At 50.9% G+C, this 13,651-nt stretch overlaps 1 protein-coding gene across 6 annotated transcripts in view; it reads left to right on the top strand.

The window, feature by feature from the left end:
• Positions 1-9,336: 9,336 nt before the first annotated feature.
• Positions 9,337-13,651, top strand: part of DLG3 (discs large MAGUK scaffold protein 3) — a 53,672-nt gene continuing 49,357 nt past the window's right edge. For 5 of the 6 annotated variants that reach the window (XM_087860096.1, XM_087860095.1, XM_087860094.1 and 2 more), the window contains exons 1-3: positions 9,337-9,693; positions 12,995-13,045; positions 13,441-13,565. In XM_087860096.1, coding sequence (XP_087716222.1) covers positions 9,337-9,693; positions 12,995-13,045; positions 13,441-13,565 — 533 coding nt within the window. Of the gene's footprint in view, positions 9,694-12,994; positions 13,046-13,440; positions 13,566-13,651 lie in introns of those variants that run through there. The other variant, XM_087860099.1, reaches the window with a different exon arrangement.

The raw sequence follows: 13,651 nt of genomic DNA, 5'->3' as shown, positions 1-13,651 counted from the left end.
CTCTCCGTTATTTTTAGCTGCTGACTCACAGCTCCTGGCATCCGGGTTTGGGGCTAGCAGGCTGGGCTAGGGGGCTATTAATAGAGCTGAGGCACAGCCCCGACCCAGTTCATTTTGGAAGCACAGGGAGCAAGGAGCCTCCCTCTTTTCACCATGCCGGGTGGAGATGTTGTGAACTGAGGCAGTGGCTGAACCAGTACCTCTCTGGCTATCAGTACCTCAGCTCAATATCTCTACCTTGGAACTCTAGAGGGAAGGCCCACGACAAGACTCCCGGGCACAGCTCTCCCCTCAGTTTGCCGTGCCTCGGGGCTCTGCCACAATGAACGTCCTGTTGTACTAGCTGAGACTGAAGACACTAGTCCCAAGTAGAACAGTGATTGTGGCTATAGCCTTGGCCTGCCTGGACCTACTCTTGGGCTAGAATACTAGGTTACTAGGAAGAAAAGCTGTGGATTTATGGTCCCCAAAGGCCCTCATAAGGATGGGGTGTTTCATCATGGTCCTAAGAGAGGGGGCATGGAGCGGAGAATTTGCTAGTCCCAAACTAGACACAGCACTAGAAAACAAGCTGAATTCTGTGTTTACCGCTTGTCGATTCTTTTTCTTTCCATCTTGTTGGGATCGGTCCCTACACACAGGGGTCAACAGACCTCAGGATCTCTCCCAGCTCCATGGACAAACCTAATTTGGGAAAGCCATGGAGAAACTTGGCTCCACCAAGATATGAATGATTTTTTACATACTATTTCTACAGAGACTTTTTATTTCAATGGGCTAACGTAGGAATTCCCAGGGTGCCTGGGTGGCTCAGTCCATTAAGTGTCTGCCTTTGGCTCAGGTCCTGATCTCAGGGTCCTGGGATCCAGCTCCTGGGACCCAGCCGGGGTCTGGCTCCCTGCTCAGCGGGGAGTCTGCTTCTCCTTCTCCCTCTGCCCCCCCCCATGCTCGCTCTCTCTTTCAAATAAATAAAAACAATATTTTAAAAAAATAAAGTAGAAATTCCCTAATCCATACATTGGGAATGGTGGGGAAATCTTGATACTTTACTGGACTACTCACCAAAATTATTCCCACCCACACCCAATTTGCTAGAATTGCCATTCACCAAGGATGCACACCCACAACAATGCCCGCTAACTTGTAAACCAGAAACTTCTGCCTTCAAGCGACCCAGATCTCCAGCTCCCAGGTGAGACCAGAGGGCTTTGGGGCAAGGCTGATTGTTTCTCCACACACAAAATCTACTTTGTACACAGCTCCACCTTCAAGAATGAGCCCAGATTATCAGACAGCACCTGCCCCAAAGGGGTCATTTTGCTGCGGCACCAGAGAGACGGTGGGTGGGATGAGAAATGGTCTCTTTCCTCCTCCCAGATCCCCTTGCCTACTCCTCCTCAAGGGGCTTCAGTCTCTGCGCAGGCCTCCCGGTTGCCTAGCAACCACAGCCGCCTGCAGGGGCGCGGGCCTGCTTTGGACCTGTAGGGGGCGCCTGTCTCCCTGGTGCCTCGGGCTGGAGCTCAAGCACTTGCGAGGGGGTGCCAAATGTCAAAGCGTCTCAGGGTTGACCAGGTCCTCCCAGCCCTCCTAACCCAGTCCAGTCTAAGTCTCTCTGGAATGAGTGGGGAGAAGCTCACTATGATTCTAAAGGGATTTTACTCATATTCATTAAAAATGAAAAGATGAAAGAGGGGGGGAGGGAAAGAGGGCGCGAGAGTGAGCGAGAACAAGAGCGAGAATCAGTCAGTAAGGATGGGGCACGGGGAAGGCATGTTTGACCCTCTGCATTCTCTCCAGGCTTCGCAATGTGTATGCCTCAATCAGAGCAGTTCAGAGGGCCCAGGCTATAGAGGACTTTTTTCCTGAGCCACTTTTAGGATGTGGGACAAAAGAGTCTAGCACTCTTTTTGTCAATATTGTCAAACTGCTGAGCATGTAAAAGACTTCAAGCTCCTGTGTTACCAGCCTAGCCTAGACTTGGTCATAAAGAAACATATTAATTCATTTGTTCATTCAACAATAATAACTAACCCTAACCTGTTGTGTACCAGGGAAGATGTGAAATGTTTTACCCTTAGCCCTCACCAAAACCCTATGATTATTTCCGTTTCACAAGTAAAGAGACTAAAGCTCAGAGCATGTTCAAGGTCACACGACTAGCGACTGTGTTGGGTATGACTGAGCAACCAGTGTGTGCCAGGGTCTAAGAATACAGAAGGCAAGACACCTCTCTCTTTTCACTACCTAATGAACACCTAATCACCCTTCAGGTCCAAACTAAAAATGTCATCTCCTTTGTGAAACTCTTCTTAAGTCCTCCCCCCACAAGGAGAGTCAATACCTTCCTTTTCTGTACACCCCTCGGAAATGGCCCTTCTCACGGGACTGTGATGATCTGCTTCCACATTTCCATTTCTCTAACTTTGAGCACCTCAGTGACAGGGCTATTTCCAGTGTTTACTATTCATCTCCATCTGGATGTCTAATAGACACCTCAAACTCAACATGTCCAAATCTGCACATCTGATCTCCCCCACCCCCACCCCCCAAAGAATGGCCACTCCTAAGGCTGTCCTCATCTCAGTCAATAGCAGTTTCACCTTTCCAGTGGCTCTGGCCAAAAAGCCTTGGAACCACACCTCATATCCATTCCGTCAGCAAATCCTAGTGACTCTCTCTTCAAAATATGGGTTCCTCTGAAACCTTTCATAAGCTGAAACGGCAAAAAAGCAATTACCATTAATGCGTATGGAAAAATTTTTGAGTGTTCCCAGACCCAAAAAATAACCTCTCTTAGGCTTTTCTGATACCTGAGGGCACATCTTGCTAACGAATGCACAAAATAAATGGAGATAAAGCACAGATGCTCACAGACACAGTTCAAAGCTATGGTGACTTGAAGCTGAGCTGCTGAGTGCAATTCCCCAGGAAGGAGCTTGGCCGGGCTGCTCTCGCTGCTGTGCCTGGGCCTTGCTGTCTCTATAACTGCTTGCTGCGAAACAAATGCTGAATGCTATTTTCACTTTTTTTTTTTACCTTTTTTTTTTTTTTAAATAAAAGCAAAAATCCTTTTTGGATTTCTTTCAGTTGGCGAAAACAGGTACTGATGCTGGTCTTTCTTAAAAGCAAAGTGGTGTAATGCAAACTTTTGGAAAGTGGAGGATACCCACACGTCCAGGATCCAGCCAGTTCTCGTCGCTTCCAGCACAACCGCCCTGGTCCACACCACCATCATCTTTCACCTGAATCACTGCAGAAGTGTCCTAACTGGTCTCACTGCTTCCATCCTTGTCCTCTATGGCCTCTTCTCCCCACAAAGGCCAGAGTGAGCTTGCTAAACCCAAGTCAGATCATGTGAGTTCTCAAAACCCTCCAATGGCTCCCCATGTCTCTCAGGGTAAAGCCAAAAATCCTTATAATGGCCTACAGGCCCTATACAATCTGATTCCCTATGAAATCTCTGATCTCATCTCCTGGTACTCTTCCCCTACCTCATTCTGCTCTGGCCACTTAGTCCTCCTTGCTGTTCCTTGAACAAGCCACACGTACTCCTTCCCCAGGACCTCTGCACTGGCTGTTCCCTCCCTAGCTCTACTCTTCGGTATGGCTCACTTCCTCACTTCCCTCAAGCCTTTGCTCAAATGTCACCTTCTCAGTGAGGCCTACCCTGACCAACCTATTTAACACAGCCTCTATTCTATTTTCCAGTTTCCAATAAAAACAGGGTATAGAGGAATGAAGTAAACGACACCATGTGGAAAGAAAAAAAAGAAATCCAGAAGGTAGGATAATCTGCAAAATAAGTGACTCGTACTCTTCAAAACATCAATGTCATTAATTAAAAACAAAAGGTGAGAGACTTCTAGTTCTGGACCCAATTTGAGTAGATAAACTTCTCCCTATTCCTCCTGTAACTACAACTAAAATCCTGGGCATTATATATAAATCAAACATAAGAGGACTCTGAAAGAAGGAGAAAAGAACAGACTTATAAGGCACCCCGGTGACCTGAACTCAAGTCACCGAGGTCCCTAGGTTTCTCGTTGCCTCATATATCCCAGACTGGTGCTGGAGAAACCAGCAGGCTGGACGTGCCAATGGGCACAGACCAAAGAAAGCCCCAATAAATGCCTGCTCTCTCTAGCCAAAAGACCAGGAAACGGGCAGCTTAGCCAGACAGAAAAGGCTTAAACAAGAACCACTCTGCTATAACCAAACATCACAGAAAAGAACCACAGCCCCGCCCATGCCAGTAAAGGCCAAGTAGAAACCCAGACTTCTACTCTCACCAGGCTCCCCCAACACCAACATGCTCTGGGGTGGTGTCAGAAAAGGCTGAATAGGGAGCCTGGACTTCCATCCCCACAGGGTAACATGGCTTCCTCTCCCTGCTGGATGATATCAGAGTGTCAGAGGAGGCCTAGTGGAGACTCAGGACTTTGCTGCTGCTCTCCCTCTCCTCCCCTCCCAGTTCACTGCTCTACCATTTTTGCCCCTACCTGTAGCCCCCACCCATGGTCAGTAGAAGCCACCTGGGGAGCAGGAAAGAGGCACTTCAACTCCTCCCAGCCAGAGAGGTATCAGTGGACATCTAGTGGGGAACTGGAACTCCCACCCCTGCCCAGCAGCAGGGAGGAGCCTCTGCCTCAGGTATCAACTGATGCCACCGGGGGAAACTTGAACTTCTTTTTTTTTTTTTTTTAAGATTTTACTTATTTATGTATTTGACAGAGAGAGAGACAGCCAGTGAGAGAGGGAACACAAGCAGGGGGAGTGGGAGAGGAAGAAGCAGGCTCATAGCAGAGGAGCCTGATGCGGGGCTCGATCCTAGGACTCCGGGATCACGCCCTGAGCCGAAGGCAGACACCTAATGACTGAGCCACCCAGGCGCCCCAGAACTTGAACTTCTGAGCCACCCAGGCACCCCAGAACTTGAACTTCTGTCCCTACCTGACAGTAACCAGGCAGTGGCCCCTTCCACTGATGGCAACAGTGTCAGAAGAAGCCTACCAAAAACAAGATTAAATAAGATCCAGAGTCTCATAACATAATATCCAAAAATGTGTAGGATGTAATAAAAAAAAATCACTTATCATACCAGGAACCAGGACAGCCTCAACTTGAATGAGAAATAATCCTCAGGCACCAACACCAACGTGACAGAGAGCTTTCAGTGATCTGACAAGGATTCTAGAACAGTCAACATAAAAAATGCTTCAGTGAGCAATTACAAACAAGGTTGAAACAAATTAAAAAAAAAAGTCTTGGCAAAGAAATAGGAGATACAATCAAGAATCACATAGAAATTTCAGAATCAAAGAATACAAAAACCAAACTAAAAAACTCAGTGTGTGGACTTATCAACAGGATGGGGAGGACAGAGGAGAGAACCAGTGAACTTGAAAATAGAACATTAAAAATTACCCAATCTGGGGGCACCTGGGTGGCACAGCGGTTAAGCGTCTGCCTTCAGCTCAGGGCGTGATCCTGGCATTATGGGATCGAGCCCCACGTCAGGCTCCTCCGCTGTGAGCCTGCTTCTTCCTCTCCCACTCCCCCTGCTTGTGTTCCCTCTCTCGCTGGCTGTCTCTATCTCTGTTGAATAAATAAATAAAATCTTAAAAAAAAAAAAAAGAAATAACCCAGTCTGGTGGTACCTGGGTGACTCAGTCAGCTAAGCGTCTGACTCTTGATTTCAGTTCAGGTTGTGATCTCAAGGTCGAGGTCATGAGATTGTGCCCCATGGTGGGCTCTGTGCTTGGTGGGGAGTCTGACTGAGATTCTCTCTCTCTCTCTCCTTCTGCCCCTCCCCTGTGCTCTCTCTCTCTCTCTGATAAATAAATAAATCTTTAAAAACAAAAGAAATTACCCAATCTGAACAACAATGGGAAAATAGAATTTTTAAAAAATGAACAGTGTTTCAGAGACATGTGGTGACTATCCCCTAAGACCTAACATGCACATCACTGGAGTACCAGAATGAGAAGAGAAAGAAGGTGAGGCTGAAAAAGCCCTCCAGAAATAATGACTGAAGATTTCCCAAATTTGGCAAAAGATAAAACCTACAAATTCAAGAAGCTGAACAAAACCCAAACAGGATAAACTCAAAGAAACCCATGCCAAGATACGTCATAACCAAACTTTTGAAAAACAAGACAGAGAAAATCTTGAAAACAGCACAAAAGAAACAACACCTTACCTACAGAGGAAAAACAATTCAAGTGTGGGTGGATTTCTCATCAGAAACCATGAAGGCCAGAAGAAAGTGGCACAACATATTTTAAGCACTGAAAGAAAAGAACTGCCAACCCTGAATGCTTTACCTAGTAAAATACCTTTTGGAAATGAGGGGGAAGTCAAGAGACCCTCAGAAAAAGGGAAGTTGACAGACTACATCACAAGCAGACCCACCCTAAAAGTATGGTTAAAGGCAGTTCTCAAAACAGAAAGAAAATGATAAAAGAAGAAATCTTGGAACATCAAGAAAGAAGAAAGAATTGAATAAGTAAAAATGGAAGTATGTGCAATAGACTTTCCTTATCTTAAGGTGTCTGAATTATGTTTGATACTTGAAGCAATAAATATAACATTGTCTGATGTGGAGCTCGATATATGTGGAGGAAATATTTAAGACAACTGTACAATACTATACTATAAATGGGACATGGTAGAGGTATTTAAAGGGAGGTGAGGTTTCAATACTTCCCTCGACCTGATGAAATGCTGAGAGTTAGATCCCTGTGGTGACAAAACAATTCTGTATCTTTGTTGCAGTGGTTGTTATTGGAATCTCCACATGTGGTAAAATGGCACAGAATTATACCTGCATTGTACCAATGTCAATTTCCTAGTTTTGATATTGTACTGTAATTACGTAAGATGTAATCATTGAGGGAAACTAGGTGAAGGGTACATGGGCCCTCTCTGTGCTGTGCAACTTCCTTGTAAATCTATAATTATGTCAAAAATTTTTAAAAAATTTTTAAGATTGGGGCTGTTCTAGATTAAAAGTGGTTAAAGACACAAAGGCGATGCAGGAGCCTTGACTAGATTTTGATGTTAAAAACGTAAAAGGCGGATTTGGAGAAATTTGAATATGGACTAGACATTAGATGCTGTTGGATGATATGAAATTATTGTTAATTTTCTTAGATGTCATAATAATATCGTGGTCATGTAGGAGAATATAAGATGGATGCTGAAGTATTAGGGGCAAAAGTGGGATGAAATCTGCAACTTACATTTGAATGGTTCAGAAAACAATGTAGCTACATGATCGATCAATAGAGCAAATATAACAAGACAATACCAGTTGCTGAGTCTATGATAAAGATATATAGATGCTCATTGTACTATTCTGTCAACATTTCTGTATGTTTGTGAATTTTCATTTAAAAAAAAAGTTGGAGAGAATACATGGAAGATTGATACATTATAAAGCAAGTGTAGCAAAATGTTAATAAGCATCCAGGTGGTGTTTGTTCCCTGTAACTTTTTTTCAACTTTCCGCACGTTCGAAAATTTTCCTATTAAAATGTAGAGGTAAAAAACTTGAAGAAAGATGATTACAACCTGGTGTCCTCCCCTGGCATTCCCAACACCTCCTTCTCTGATCGACTTTTCTTTCTTTCCCCACAGTACCGTATAATACTATACTAAATATGGGACACAGTAAAGATATTTAAAGGGGGGGGTGAGGTTTCTATACTTCCCTCAACCTGATAAAACGTCGTTCTGTTTGTTGCTATATCCCCAAATCCTAGAACAGTGTCCACACATAGCAAGTGCTAGATGAATGTTTGTTAAGAATAAATTTCCATATCCCTAGGTCCTAGGTCAAGGTCTTGCATAGAGTAGGTGTGCAGGAACGTTCATTGAATTGAACTGAGATCTACATTCTACAGGAGAACTTAGAATGGGCCTATGGTACCAGGGTGGTTCAGAGCATGGACATAGCCGGGATCTGCATCCTCATTCTGTCCCTTCCAGCTGTATTAATATCTCCAAGCCTCGATTTCTCGACTGGTAAAATTAAGATAAGCCTAGTAGCACCTTGGTAGGGGTTTTGTTTGCATGTAAAGCACGTAGGACTTTGTAAAGACTCGATAATTGGTGGCTAAGGACAAAATAAGAACAGCAAAGAAGATAGTCTCCCCTGCATGCCATCCTGCCTCTGTCCCCCAACAGGCTGAGCCAGGGAGGCTAAAGAGATGTCCTTGGACAAATATTCCCAAGTTCTTCTCCGGGTCCCCTGGGATGGTTTCTCTCACTGCAGATCTCTTCTTACCTTTCCTTCTGCCCTGGGCTCTCTCTCCTTTTGGCATCCTGAAGCTCTTTCTCCCATCATAACAGTGCAGGAGTGGGGAGAAGGACAGGAGCCCGTGGGCCAGGGACAAGAGCTTAGAGCTCTCCTTTCCTCCTGTTCTAGGCTTGAGTCCCTCACTGTGATGGAAGCAGGTCAAGTGTGAGATTGCGGTCATTTCAGGCCTAGAGGTTGAAAGAACAATAGTCCTGAGGAGGAGGCACTGACAGGAGAGTAGCCACATATGCTGCCCCCTTCCTCGGTCCCCTGTTAAGAAAGATCACCTTCCCTGCCCTGTTCCAACGTCCCTTTGGTCCGTTCTGCTGCTTCAAGTCTTTACTTCTGCTAGCCCCAGCTCACAGCAAGCCCAGGGACCCATTGAGCATCTCCCTGCAACTCCCTCTTGGAAGTGGGGTGGGGCGGAGTGGGAGGAGGACAGGCTGAAATTGGAGATGTGGGGGCACTAGATCGGGGGCCGAGCTCACCCGTGGCCCAAATCCCCCGTCCCCGCTTTAGGGTTGGCGGTACCCCAGATATCTGGGGAGCTGGGGCTGAGCCTGGGGGCGCCACTGCCTCTGTTCCTTTAAGGAGCCGCTGTTTAGCATTCCTGCCGCTGCCGCTGCCGCTGCCTGACTCTGCACGCTGATTGGCTGGAATCAACTGAGAAGGGAGCCAGGGAGAGATGCTCTTGACTCCACTCAGATCCATCCTGGGGACCAGTGCAGGAGCGGTCCTCTCAGCACCCAGCCTCTGCCCAGGCTCCCGCTTCTTCTTTGCCGCTGGGCCTCGGCCCAGGAGCCACGACGGGCGACACGGAGCCGCCAGTGCTGGAGGGGGAGCCGTGGGTGCGGGGCAGCGTAGGGGCAGAAGCCCCGGGACGCCCGCCCGGCCCCAGGCCCCGCTCCGCCCGGGCGCCCCCACGGGTGCCCCCCCCTTCCTGGTCCGAGCAGTGTGAGTGTGCCCGGGAGCCCAGCGGCGGCGGCGGTGTGGAAACCGGCGTGGGCTGGGGGGTCCGGGCGGCGGGGGGCAGTGCCATGCACAAGCACCAGCACTGCTGTAAGTGCCCCGAGTGCTATGAGGTGACCCGCCTGGCTGCCCTTCGGCGCCTCGAGCCTCCTGGCTATGGGGACTGGCAGGTGCCCGACCCCTATGGGCCAGGTGGGGGCAATGGAGCCAGCGCGGGCTATGGGGGCTACAGCTCGCAGACCCTGCCCTCACAGGCGGGGGCTACCCCCACCCCCCGCACCAAGGCCAAGCTCATCCCCACCGGCCGGGATGTGGGGCCAGTGCCCCCTAAGCCAGTCCCGGGCAAGAGCACCCCCAAACTCAACGGCAGTGGCCCCAGCTGGTGGCCTGAGTGCACCTGTACCAACCGGGACTGGTATGAGCAGGTATGGACCAGCAGTGGGGGGGGGGACGGCGGGGCACCCCAGGGGGGCTGGAGACTGGGGGCTTAGAGGCCTGGGGGGGTGCAGCAGGGGTTCCTGGAGGCTTCCAGCCAGTGGAACCTGAGCCCTAGCATTTCACCTGGGCCAAGAGAGGCGGTTGGAAATGTATGCTTCTCTGTGTGTGTCTGTTTGGGGGTCTCCATTTGGAGGGGATTGGGAGGAGCTGTGTGTGTCAGGAGGTGAAGGTATGGCGGAGGGGCACATTTTCCTGTGGGGGGAACTGGGTTTGTCTCAGTGCGGGGGTTTAGCAGCGTCTCTGTGTCTGGCAGGGGGCGGGAGGTTCTGCGGGGGCTGTGTGTGGTGTGTGTCTCCACAGGAGGGGAGGAGGGGGCATGGTGCTCTGCGTAGGGGGGACATATGTGTGTGTGTGTGGATGTATGTTAAGGTGTGTGGAGGAAGGCAGTGGAGCTCCTGTGAATCTCTGTCGAGGGGGCCCATGTGCCCGGCTGGCTGAGCTTCATCCCTCAATGCCATGAGTCCCTTTCCGTCCCAGTCCCTTTGTGTGTGAATGTGCACATGGACATGTGGGGACGTCTCTCTGAATGTGGAGGTGTCTCTGTAGATGAGGCTGCAGGGAGAGCTGTGTTTGCCTGTGTGTGTGGCTACATGTATATATGTGTGAACATGTGGCTCAAGTGTGTGCATGTGTGTGCCTCTGTGTGTGTGTGTGTGTGTGTGTGTGTGTGCGGTGTCCCTGGTGAGAGGCGCTTGACAGGCAAGGGAGGGGAGGGGGAGGAGGCAAGAGACACGTCCCAAGCAAGGCTGAGAGGCTGCTGAGAAGGACAGACTCTTTTGTCCAAGCAGCTCTGAAGTGTGTGTGTGTGCTGGGGGGGGGGGGGCAATGTAGGGATTGGGGGGGGGGGCTGAAGCAAGCTTCTTTGCTCTAGAGCAGGCATGGTGCCTGGAGCCAAGCAAGGGGCAGCTGCCCTGGTGCAGGACTGGCCCCAGTGGGGCATGTACCCCTTGGGTACCTCCAGATGTGAGAGAACTTGGCCCCCAAGCCCTGACTTGGCACAGCTTGGGAACCCCTGGGTGCTGGGCACAACTCCGGCTTCCACTCCCAGTCTAAACTGCCAGCTTAGAAAATGGAAGGAGCATCTGTGGGAGAAGCAGCAAAATGGAGGCTGGGCCGGCAGAGCCAGGTCCTTGGCATGCACAGCGGAGGGCCTGTCTGGTTATTTGGCTCTGCAACCCCCAGGTTAGGAAGAGAGAAGAAGGAGGCTTTGCTGTCGAGGGCAGGTGCTGCCTACCCCAAGCTGGTGACCGTTCTGGCCGCCTCTGTCTTCCTCTGGGGATAGAATGTGCCCTCACTCAGAAGCCAAGGTGGGGACCCTCCTAGGGAGAGGAGTCCTCAGTTCTGGCCTTCTGTCTGTCCACACTCACTGCTTCCCATGGCCCTTGCCTTGGCTCCTTGCCCTCTCCAGTGAGTCCCCCTCTTTCTTTTTCCCCTGTACCCTGGAGCCCTACCCTGGCAGGCACTCTCTCATGCTTATCCTGTTCAACCGGCAGACAGGTGCCAGTCCCAAAGCTGGGCCAGTTGCTCAAGGTTTCTTTGCCAGGGCTTATCCCCAGATGGCCCCCGGTCCTGGAAGCAGGGTCCCTGAGTGGGGCAGTGGGAGGCTGGAGCCTCCAGTTCTCACTGGAGCTGGCCTTGAAGCATGGCTTATCACATGTGGACACACATGGTACGCCAGATGCATGCGAGAGCTGCAAGGGTGTCCTTTTGCCTGTGTGTCTGTTGCATGTTACTTCAGGCAGCTGTTTTGGTTTCGGGGCTCTGAAAAGCCATCAGTTCTTCCCCATGGGGTCAGGGACCAGAGTGGGGCTGCAGCTGGGGTCCTCCCACCAACTCCTAGGGCTGCAGAGCATAAAGTCCTGGGGTCAGGCCCTGAAAAGGTGGAGGCATGACTAGCCAGCCCGGCCCCAACCCCCCGGCTGCCCTCTGTGTTTCTCCAAGCCAAAGCTGCAATGGAGGGGGGAGCAGAGCTGAGCATGTGAAGGAGCCCCCACCCTAGGTTTGCAGCTCCCTTCAGAGGAGGACACCTGGGGCCAGAGAAAGATGGAGGAGAGGTGCTGGGGTACCTGGGGAGAGGGGCAAGGGAGTTCCTCCATTCTTAGGGATGAGAGTGGGAGCCAGGGAGCAGGGACTACTTGTCTGCCCACAATCACATTTTCACTTGACAATGGCCACAAGTATGTCTTGTCTGGGAGGCCAGTTCTGTGGGTTGGTCAGAACAATTCCTCCCATGGCTACTGTATACTGAAGGCCAGGGACTCTGCTGCCAGTCAGTCATGGGTTATCAGCTTCTCCCTCCTGGGGAACCTTGTCCGCTCTGCTCCCATCCCACCCCTGGCTTCGCCTCTGACTCCCATCCAGATCCTACCCTAGCTTTTTCTGCAGGGAAACACAAAGGGTTCAGGATCAAAAGCCCCTTGGTAGGAAATGGATTCGGACTTTGACTCCTTCCACCCATTTGAAGAATTGGGTTCCTGGGGACACAGAGGAGATATAGAATGAGGGTTCCTGGGGCTATTCTGAAGGGTGCACCTTTCCTTTTCTCATGAGCTCTGCTGGGGAAGGGGGTGAGTGGCCAAAACCTCAGTTGCCTTGGCAGCTTGATTTAAACAGAAGAGCACCTGGAGATCCAGATTCTAACCCCTGCTCTGCCACTAACTCCCAGTGCTCTCTGAGGTACAACCTGTGTCCTCTCTGGGCCTCAGTGTCACACCATCTGTCACATGAGGGAGGTTGGACAAGATGGTGTCTGCTGTCCTACCAGTTCTGACATGGTGGGAGTCTGTGATCCCTAAGTCAGGGAGGGCTACGGTTCAGAAGGGGAATAGGTCCCCATTGAGGCCACTGGGTGTGCCCCCATGGATGCTAGGTGTGGTGTGGTGCCCACCGCGTTCCATTTCTGCCACCCCCTTAGGCCAACGCTGCACCCCTCCTAAGCGAACTCCGAGGCCCTGGAGCCCAGCCTCTCAGCGAGTGCACCACTGGCTGGCTCAGTCCCAGACAATTGATCTGGGCTAAATGGGTTCGGTCTGATGTGGCTGGAAGCGGGGGGAGGGGTGTGGCCTCCTCAGGGTCAGCCTGTCCCCATCTGTGGCCAAGAGGTGTTCTGGGGTCAATTCAGAGTCCTATTCTTTGGGGGGTGGGGGAGGAGCAGGTTGACCAGGGGGCAGATGGTGGAGGGGGAGGGCAGGGAGCACTCAGGGAACTGTCCGCGTCGTCTCCCCCTAGGTGAATGGCAGCGATGGCATGTTCAAGTATGAGGAAATAGTACTTGAGCGGGTAAGTCTGCCAGTGGGTCAGGATGAAAGGGGAGAGGGGAGGGTTCAGACCAGGAAAAGGAAGGGCTCTCCCAGGGAAAGGGGGGAGCACCTGCATTTGAGAAGACGGGGGAAACAGTGGCCCTCCCTCGGAGGCCACATACTGCATCAATCAATCAACCAACTAACAAATATTAATTGACCTTGCTCACTGAGGCCTGGGGAATTGGGGAGGGGATGGCTTTGCTGAGGCTTCTATGCTGGAACGGTGGGCACAGGCTGGGAAGCTGTGTGCCGGCCTGGGGCTGCCGTGGCCCCTTCGGAGGCCTGGAGAACCCGCTTCTAGGGGGATGGGGGAAGGGGCCTCCCTCATGCCCTCTGTGTGAGCAGACTGTGCCCCTCTGCCCCCTTCTGCAGGGCAATTCTGGCCTGGGCTTCAGCATTGCAGGTGGCATCGACAACCCCCATGTCCCCGATGACCCTGGCATCTTCATTACCAAGATTATCCCTGGTGGAGCAGCTGCCATGGACGGGAGGCTGGGGTGAGGTGGCCTGGAAGCAGCGCCTGGGGGTAGCAGGGGCAGGATGAAGGTAGGGGAAGAGGGCTGCCCAGCAGGATGACCCTTTT

The sequence above is a fragment of the Ursus americanus genome, chromosome X, assembly GCF_024610735.1.
Source record: "Ursus americanus isolate L20-20 chromosome X, mUrsAme1.1.p, whole genome shotgun sequence".
NCBI lineage: Eukaryota > Metazoa > Chordata > Mammalia > Carnivora > Ursidae > Ursus > Ursus americanus.
This window is presented reverse-complemented; position numbering and strand designations above follow the sequence as displayed.